The sequence below is a fragment of the Rhinopithecus bieti genome, unplaced genomic scaffold (genome assembly GCF_001698545.2).
Source record: "Rhinopithecus bieti isolate Rb0 unplaced genomic scaffold, ASM169854v2 scaffold_3043, whole genome shotgun sequence".
NCBI lineage: Eukaryota > Metazoa > Chordata > Mammalia > Primates > Cercopithecidae > Rhinopithecus > Rhinopithecus bieti.
In genome coordinates, this window is record NW_016804580.1 from 5,889,956 (window position 1) to 5,900,249 (window position 10,294).

The 10,294-nt window shown below is 42.1% G+C and overlaps 1 protein-coding gene across 1 annotated transcript in view; it reads left to right on the forward strand.

Annotated features, from left to right (window-relative positions):
* The window catches only part of MLLT10 (MLLT10 histone lysine methyltransferase DOT1L cofactor), a 249,797-nt gene that overhangs the window by 68,767 nt on the left and 170,736 nt on the right, over positions 1–10,294 (forward strand). The window contains 1 exon segment of the mRNA XM_017869231.1: positions 10,109–10,163. Within this exon segment, the coding sequence (XP_017724720.1) occupies positions 10,109–10,163 (55 nt within the window).

Here is a 10,294-nt window from a genome sequence, read left to right on the forward strand (position 1 = left end):
TTAGCCAGGATGGTCTCGATCTCCTGACCTCGTGATCCGCCCGTCTCGGCCTCCCAAAGTGCTGGGATTACAGGCTTGAGCCACCGCGCCTGGCCTCAGTCTGTTTTTATAGTATTGCCACTTATGGGTAATATTGTACAAGTCATAAAGTATACAAAGCTTGTAAATTTTTCTTTCTTTTTTTTTTTTTTTGAGACGGAGTCTCGCTCTGTCGCCCAGGCTGGAGTGCTGTGGCCGGATCTCCACTCACTGCAAGCTCCGCCTCCCGGGTTCACGCCATTCTCCTGTCTCAGCCTCCCGAGTAGCAGGGACTACAGGCGCCGCCACGTCGTCCGGCTAGTTTTTTGTAGTTTTAATAGAGACGGGGTTTCACCGTGTTAGCCAGGATGGTCTCGATCTCCTGACCTCGTGATCCGCCCGTCTCGGCCTCCCAAAGTGCTGGGATTACAGGCTTGAGCCACCGCGCCTGGCCAAATTTTTCTTTTATATCACCTCTTTGTTGTCAGTCATGCTATTGTCATGTGTGTTGGAACTACGTATATTATAAGCCCTGGAAAACAAGAATATAATTTTGGCTTTCAATAATCATGTAATGTTAAGAACTAAAGAGCTAAAAGTCTTCTAAGTTTACCCAGATATTTACCATTTGTGATAGTCTTCTTTGTCTTCTGAAGATTTGCATTTTCTGGCCTCATTTCTCTTAATTCTGAAGAATTTCTTTAGCCTTTCTTGCAAGGCGTATCTTTTGGTGATAAGTTGTGTTTGCTTTCTTTTATCTGAAAGTACATATTTCACCTTTATTTTTGAAGGGCATTGTGGTTGGATATAGAATTCTGTGTTGAACAGTGCTTTATCTTTTAGCAATTTAAGTATTTTGGCTTCCATATTTTATGATGAGAAATCTGCCATTTATCCAGTCACTGTTCCCTCTGTGTAATGTAACATTTTCTTTTGGTGCTTCAAGATTTCTCCCTCTGTGTTTGCTTTTTAGCAAGGCATTTGACTCTTTGAGGTTTGCTGAGATTCTTAAATCTGTGCATTTGTCTTTTTTCAAATTGAAGAGATTTTCAGCCATCATTTCTTCAAAATTTTTTTTCCTGCCTCATATTCTTTCTCTTTTCTTTTTTAGGCCTTTGGTTATGCATGTAAGACCTTTTGGTACTGTACTGTGGGTCCCTGAAGCCCTGTTTTTTTTTTTTTTTTTTTTTTTTTTTTAAAAAACCCTCTTTTTTCTCTTTCAGATTAGATTCTTCTTTTTTTTTTTTTGAGATGGAGTTTCGCTCTTTGTTGCCCAGGCTGGAGTGCAATGGCACGATCTCGGCTCAACACAACCTCTGCCTCCTGGGTTCAAGTGATTCTCCTGCCTCAGTCTCCTGAGTAGCTGGGACTACAGGTGTGTGCCACCACACCCGGCTAATTTTGTATTTTTTAGTAGAGACAGGGTTTCTCCATGTTGGTCAGGCTGATCTCGAAATCCTGACCTCAGGTGACCCACCCACCTCGGCTTCCCAAAGTGCTGGGATTACAGGTGTGAGCCACCACACCTGGCCTCAGATTAGATTCTATCTATTGATGTAGCTTCAAATTCACTGACTCTTTTGTCATCTCAGATTTGTTGTTTTGAAGCTTGCCTAGTGAAATTTTCACTTCACATGTTGTATTTTTGGTATTTAAAATTTTTTTTCTATTTTTTTTTTTTTAATTTGAGATCAAGTCTTGCTCTTTTGCCCAGGCTGGAGTGCAGTGGTACGATTATATTACTGCAGCCTCAAACTCCCAGGCACAAGTGATCCTCCTGCCTGTGTATTTGGGACTGCAAACTGGTGCTACCATGCTTGGCTTATAGTGTCTTTCTTTCTTTTTCTTTCTTTTTTTTTTTATTGCTGAGACATCCTGTTTTATTTATTATAGGTTTATCTTCAGTGGGCAGGTTTAATTAGCATTTAGGGACATTTTTCTATAAAACTTCACATTATAACGGAAATGATATAGTTTAGAATAGAGGAAAGAAATCATTCATAATCTTACCATCCTTACCACATTCCTATTAATGTATTTTTTTTTTTTTTTTTTTGAGATAGAGTCTCGCTCTGTCACCCAGGCTGGAGTGCAGTGGCGTGAACTCGGCTCACTGCAACTTCTGTCTCCCGGGTTCACACCATTCTCCTGCTGCAACCTCCTGAGTAGGTGGGACTACAGGCACCCGCCACTACGCCCGGCTAATTTTTTTTTTGTATTTTTGGTAGAGACGGGGTTCACTGTGTTAGCCAAGATGGTCTCGATCTCCTGACCTTATGATCCGCCCGCCTCGGCCTCCTGAAGTGCTGGGATTACAGACATGAGCCACCCTGCTTGGCCTATTTTGTATATTTTCTTTTCTTTTTTTTGAGACGGAGTCTTGCACTGTCACCTGGACTGGAATGCAATGGCGCCATCTTGGCTCACTGAAACCTCCGCCTCCTGGGTTCACGCAATTCTCTTGCTTCAGCCTCCGGAGTAGCCGGGAATTACAGGTGCACACTGCCATGCCCGGCTAATTTTTTTTGTTTCTTGTATTTTTAGTAAGAGACAGGGTTTCACTATGTTGGCCAGGCTGGTCTCGAACTCCTGACCTCATGATCTGCCTGCCTCGGCTTCCCAAAGTGCTAGAGTTACAAGCGTGAGCCACTGTGCCCAGCCTATATTTTATATTTCCTTTTAATGTTCAGTTAATTTTTCTTTTTTTGATACAGAGTCTCGCTCTGTCACCCAGGCTGGAGTGCAGTGGCGTGATCTTCAGTTCACTGCAACCTCTGACTTCCAGGTTCACGCCATTCTCCTGCCTCAGTCTCCCCAGTAGCTGGAATTGCAGGCGCCCGCCTCCATGCCCAGCTAATTTTTCGTATTTTTAGTAGAGATGGGGTTTCACTGTGTTAGCCAGGATGGTCTCAATCTCTGGACCTTGAGATCCGCCCACCTCAGCCTCCAAAGTGCTGGGATTACAGGCATGAGCCACCACGCCTGGCCCAGTGAATTATCTTTTTTAACTTGTTTAAAATCTTTGTAAATAGTGTATTAGTTACATCATTGTTATGCCGTTAGGCCTTTTTTTTTTTTTTTTTTTTTTTTGAGATGAGATCTCACTCTGTCACCCAGGCTTGAGTTCTGTGGTGTGACCTCGACCCCTTGGGCTGAAGTGATCCTCCCATCTCAGCCTCCCGAATAGCTGGACTACCGGCTCGCGTCACCACGTCCAGCTAATTTTTTGTATTTTTAGTAGAGATGGGATTTCACCGTGTTGCCTAGGCTGGTCTTGAACTCCTAACCTCAAGTGATCCACCCACTTCGGCCTCCCAAAGTGCTGGGATTACAAGTGAGAGCCACTGCAGCCAGCCAGACTTTTATAAAAAAGTTTTTTGGTTATAAATGGTTATATAAAATATCTTTGTACCTACATACTCATGTCTTGAAAGTAAAGTATATAAATGATATAAAAGACACAAAGGTAATTTATAAATGCTGTATCTTACATTATTTGCTTTGGTTCTCTAGAAGTGAAGTAATTAAATTGGATTTTTTCTTGATTCATACTGCTTAATTGCTGTCCAAAAGAATAGGATTATGGTGTCATCGAAATCATACAAAAATGAATATTGACTTTTTTTTTTGACGACAGTCTCGCTCTGTTGCCCAGGCTGGAGTGCGGTGGCTTGATCTCAGCTCACTGCAACCTCTGCCTCCCAGGTTCAAGTGATTCTCGTGGCTCAGCCTTCTGAGCAGCTGGGATTACAGGTGCCTGCCACCACGCCTGGCTAAATTTTTTGTTTTTTTGGAGCTGGAGTCTTGCTCTGTCGCCAGGCTGGAGTGCAGTGGTGTGATCTCAGCTCACTGCAACCTCCACCTCCGAGGTTCAAGTGATTCTCCTGCCTCAGCCTTCCGAGTAGCTGGGACTACAGGCATGTGCCACCATGTCCAGCTAATTTTTGTATTTTTTGTAGAGACAGGGTTTCATCATGTTGGCCAGGATGGCCTGATCTCTCGTGATCCACCTGCCTTGGCCTCCCAAAGTGCTGGGATTACAGGTGTGAGCCATGGTGCCCGGCCTCATTTTTGTATTTTTAGTAGTGATGGGGTTTCGCCATGTTCGCCAGGCTGGTTTTGAACTTCTGACCTTATGTCATCTGCCCGCCTTGGCCTCCCAGAGTGCTGCAATTATAGGCATGAGCCATCGCACCTGGCCTGTTTTTTTAAATTCAATTTTTTTTTCTTTTTTTCTTTTTGGTTATAGCATCAATGGGATGTTTGTGATTTTGTTCCCTTTATCCCTTCATCATGTAGTTCTTGAGTTACTGTGCCTGGAGACTGTGTCTGATGTTAGGGGTGGCTAGCTACAGCCATAACATGGAGCTTGTAATCTAGCAGAGGAGTTAACTTAATTGCATAGTTAATTGTAATTGTAATATATCTCAAGAAGGAAAGCATAAGTAAATCATAATATGTCACCTAACCTCATCCGGAGATTCAGAGACCTTGTCTTTGATGAAGTGACTTTACTTTAAGCAAGGACCTGCAGGATAAATAGAAGTTATCCAGCTGCAGAAGAGGGTGTAGTGAATGATAATACTCCATTTAGAGTAAAAACAATCCATTAAAAGCCTCTGAAGTGGGAATGAGCTGTGGAGAATTTATAGAATTGAAAGAAGAAAAAGCCAGCATTGCCCATAACGTGAAATGTTGGAAAAAGGGAAGCTTGTGGAGATAGGAAAGGGTTATATGATGCAGGGAAACTACTGGAGTGTTTTCATTGTTTTGTTTTGTTTTTTGTTTTTGAGATGGAGTCTCGCTCTGTCACCGGGCTGGAGTACAGTGGTGTGATCTTGGCTCACTGCAACCTCCGCCTCCCAGGTTCAAGCAATTCTCCTGCCTCAGTCTCCTGAGTAGCTGGGACTACAGGTGCTCCACCACACCCAGATGATTTTTGTATTTTTAGTAGAGATGGGGTTTCACCATGTTGGCCACGATGGTCTCGATCTCTTGACCTGATGATCTGCCTGCCTCAGCCTCCCAAAGTGCCGGGACTACAGGCTTGAGCCACCGCGCCCGGCCTTTTGAAGTGTTTTTTAGTGGGCAGTGGTATATTTGGATTTGCATTTCTGAAGTTCATTGTTTTGTGAAAAGTTCCTTCTGCAGATTGGTGATAGTTGGTTAAGAGTGAATATTAGGAGACTACAGTCATTTTCCATTATCTGCGGTTTTGCTTTCCTTAGTTAGTTACCCATGGTCAACCCCTCTGAAAATAGGTGGGTAGAGTACGGTGAGGTAGAATCATGTGTTGTGTAATGCAGGAGGGAGGTATGTTCTTAGAAATACCTCATTAGGTGATTTCATCATTGCACAATCATCTTAGAATGTTCTTAAAGCTATACTTTGTAACCTAGTACGTACGTAGGCTACATGGTATAGCCTGTTGCTCCTATGCTGCAATCTTGTACATTTCATAGCTGAATCCTGTAAGCAACTTAACATAATGGTAAGTATTTGTGTTTTTAAACATAGAAAAGGTACAGCTAAAATAATGGTATGAAAGATTTAAAAAAAAAAATTGTACTTGTATAGGGCTTTACCATGAATGAAGCTTGTAGGACTAGAAGTTGCTCTGGGTGAGTCAGTAAGTGGTGAGTGAATGTGAAAGCCTTTGACATTTTTGTATACTACTGATAGGGTTTGACTGTGTATCCCCACCCAAATCTCATCTGGAATTGTAATCCCAATGTGTTGAAGGAGGGAGGTGACTGGATAATAGGGGCAGTTTCCCCCATCCTGTTCTCGTGACAGTGAGTGAATTCTCTTGAGATCTGATGGTTTTGAAAGTGGCAGTGTTTTCCTACGTACAGATTCTCTTTCTCTTGCTTGCTGCCATGTAAGACGTGCTTGCTTCCCCTCCCACCGTGATTGAAAGTTTCCTGAGGTCTTCTCAGCCATGTGGAACTGTGAGTCAATTAAACCTCTTATCTTTATAAATTGCCCAGTCTTGGGTAGTTCTTTATAGCAGTGAGAGAATGGACTGCTACAACTACTGTAGACTTCATAAACATTGTGCACTTAATGTACACTACATTTAGTTTAAAAATTGCTCTGTCATGTTACTATGGCTATTACATCACTACGTCACTAGGCAATAGGAATTGTTCAGTTCCATTTAATCTCATGGGACCACCATTGTGTATCTGGTTGTTGTTATGCAGACTGTATTTTGAGAGAGACCACATTCACGTAACTTTTTCATAGTAAATTGTTATAATTTTTTTTTTTTTTTAATTTTTTTGAGGTGGGGTCTCTCTCTTTTGCCCAGGCTGGAGTGCAGTGGCATGATCTTGGCTCACTGCAACCTCCTAGGTTCAATCAATTTTTGTGCCTTAGCCTCCTGCTTGGCTGGGACTGTAGGTGTGTGCCACCACATTCAGCTAATTTTTTTGTATTTTTAGTAGAGATGGGGTTTCACCATGTTGGCCAGACTGGTCTCAAACTCCTGACCTCAGGTGATCTGCCCGCCTCAGCCTCCCAAAGTCCTGGGATTATAGGTGTGAGCCACTACACCCGGCCTGTTCTATTTTATTATTGTTGTTAATCTGTTACTGTGCCTAATTTGTAAATTAAACTTTTTTATAGGTATGTATGTATAGCAAAAAACAGAATCAAGTGCTTATTAGTGCCATTTGTTGTTTCAGATATCCACTGGGGTTCTTAGAATGTTTCTCCCATGGATGATTGGGGGATTACTGCATTTAGAAGGTGACTGAAGTGGTCCTGATGAAAGGCGATGCTGGCTTTAAGTAGGGTAATAGTGGAGATGGAGAGAGATAGGCAGATCTCACCAGTATTGAGGAAGAGGAAGGGCACAATATAGTTATGGATTAAAAGTGAGGTTAGGGAGTAAGGTATGAAGTGGTCAAAGATTATGACCACTAGGTGTCTTGCATGAGCAATGGGTCATTGAAAATATCATTACCAATATATGGAAAGAGCAGGAAGAGCAGGTTTTGTCATAAATTGTGGAGTGTTTTAGGTGTCTATGTAGGCTGGGTGCGGTGGCTTATGCCTGTGATCCTAGCACTTAGGAGGCTGAGGTGGGTGGATCACTTGAGGCCAGAAGTTTGAGACCAACCTGGGCAACATGACGAAACCCCATCTCCACTAAAAATAGAAAAAGTTAGTTGGACATGGTGGCACACACCTGTAATCCCAGCTCCTTGGGAGGCTGAGGCAGGAGAATTGCTTGAACCCTGGAGGTGGAGGTTGCAGTGAGCCGAGATCGAGCCACTGCACTCCAGCCTGGGCAACAGAGCAAGACTCCGTCTCAAAATAAAATAAAGTGTTTACGTAGTATATAGAGTTTTATACCTGAACCTAAGGACAGATACAAATAGATAAAGTTTGGGAGTCACTGTTATTTTTATAATTTATTGGTAATGGAAACTTGGACAATGAATAAGATTGCCTAGTGTTTCACGTGAAATAGTGAGACATCTTAGGCCAGAGCCCTGAGGAACTTCACCAATTTAAGGTTTGATAGGGTGATCAGAAAGGTGCTGGCAAAGAGGTAATAGGAAAATCAGGAGAGTGAAATACTGAAAGGCAAGAAATATAGCGATATTAGTCTGTTTTAGATTAAAGGAATACCGGAAACTGGGTAGATTATTAATATAAAGAAAAGAGGTTTATTTGGTTCACAGTTCTGTAGGCTGTACAAGCATACCACCAACACCTTTGGTCTGAGGAAAGTTTTACTCATGGGGGAGTGGGAATGGGGACCAAGAGTGTCACATGGTGAGAGAAGGGAGCAAGATGGCAGGCTCTTTTTACCAATCAGATCTCACGTGAACTAACAACAGCAAGAAACTCACTCATTACCACAAGGAAAACACCAAGACATTCACGAGGGATCTGCCCAAACACCTTTTGCTAGGCTCCACCTTCAGCATTGGGATTAAATTTTTACATGAGATTTGGAGGCACAAATATCCAAACTTTATTAATAGGTTCTATTTTATTTTTTTTGAGATGGAGTTTTGCTCCTGTTGCCCAGGCCGGCACAATCTCGGCTCACTGCAACCTCCGCCTTCTGGTTTCAATCAATTCTCCTGCCTCAGCCTCCCTCAGCTGGGACTACAAGCATATGCCACCACACCCAGCTAAATTTTTGTATTTTTAGTAGAAATGGGATTTCATCACACTGACCAGGATGATCTTGATCTCTTCACCTCATGATCCACCTCCCAAAGTGCTGGGATTATAGGCGTGAGCCACTGTGCCCGGCCAATAGGCTCTATTTCTTAAACAATTATTTTTTGTAGAGATGAAGTCTCACTTTGCTGTTGAGGCTGGTCTCGAACTCCTGACCTCAAATGGTCCTTCTGTTTTGGCCTCCGAAAGTGCTGCGATTATATGTGTGAGGCACTGCACCCGGCCTCAGTAGGCTTTTATGGCTTATACTTTCTGTATTTTTAAAACTATTGCAACTTAATTTTCTACTCTAATTTTTTGTTGTAATTTATATATGTAAGTGTATATATATTTATATGTAGGATGTGTATATATAGTGTGTGTATATATGTAAAGTGTGTGTATATATGTATATAATGTGTGTGTATGTATACATACATACACATATAGGTATATATATGTGTGTGTGTATATATATATATACACACACACACACTTTTTGTTTGTTTGTTTGTTTTTTTGAGATAGGGTCCACTCTGTAACCCAGGCTGGAGTGCATTGGCATAATCGTGGCTCACTGCAGCTTTGACCTTCCGGGCTCAATTGATCTGCCCGCCTCAGCCTGCTGAGTAGCTCTACTACAGGTGTGCCACCACCACACCCAGCGAATTTGTGTGTGTGTGTGGTGTGTGTGTGTGTGTGTGTTTTGTAGAGGTGGGATTTTGCCATGTTGCCCAGGCTGGTCTTGAACCCCTGGGCTCAAGCAATCTGCCTACCTCAGCCTCCCAGAGTGTTGGGATTACAGGTGTGATCCACTGTGCTCGGCCTATATTACTATATTGTGTGCTGCAAAACCTCTTTTGGAAACAAAGTGAGATATAAATAATGCTCAAGTGTGACGTTCAGGAACATATTCTTGATAGTAAGACAATGCCATTGAAACTTACTGTGTTTCATAAGAAGTGGTAGTGCTGGCTCTACATTTATTTTTGGTTTTAAATTCTGAGCATGGGAGGGAGAGGGATCCACAATAAAATTTGAGTACCATTGTCTTTGAATAATAATAGCTGATTAGCCTAATACCTTTCAGAAGGGAAATCAGCATACATGAAATCATTTCTTGCCACTTAAATTAAAATTCTACGTTCTTGAGTTTGGCTCTTTAAGAGAAACCAGACCTACTTGATGGCAGTCATCCTCGCTGTGACCGTAAGACAGGAAGTAAACAGGTAACAGGCAGATATTAAAAGCCTTGCCCCATTCCTGTGTTGAGAGGACCTTTTTGTTTCTCCTCCCACTCTCCAGGTAAATGATCCCAGCATCTTTATGTTTTTATTGATGTAAGATTTAAAAAACTGTGGCAGGAGTTTTTTTTTGTTGTTTGGTTTCTTTTAGATGGAGTTTCCCTCTTGTTGCCCAGACTGAAGTGCAATGGCGTGACTTGGCTCACCATAACCTCCGCCTCCCGGGTTCAAACAGTTCTCCTGCCTCAGCCTCCTCAGTAGCTGGGATTACAGGCATGTGCCGCCACGCCTGGCTGATTTTTTATTTTTAGTAGAGACATGGTTTCTCCATGTTGGTCAGGCTGGTCTCGAACTCCCAACCTTAGGTAATCCACCCGCCTCGGCCTCCCAAAGTTCTAAGATTACAGGCGTGAGCCACCGCGCCTGGCTCATGGCAGGTGTTTAAAAGTTAAAATGTACTTTAAAAAAATTACTTGTCCTCTGAAGGAGATCACATGTCATCGAGAACAACTGTTTGTGAAGAATGTTCTGAAATATTCTTGGGGGACAAATAGTACAAATGCTGCTCTCACATTTTCAGTAGTTTTGAAGTTGCAGGGAAGATACTACATTTTGGATAATCTGAAATATTTATTCATTACCTGTTTCTTTTTTTTTTATAGAGATGTGAACTTTGTCCCCATAAGGATGGAGCTTTAAAAAGAACAGATAATGGGGGTAAGTGCAGAGATTTCTTGAAAAAAATGTTATTGAAAACTGGGGCGGTGGAGTATTTTCAAATACCTGGTAGTTTATTTTATTTCATCAAATTAAACAGTGTTTTCTACTCATTTTTAACAGTAGTGGCT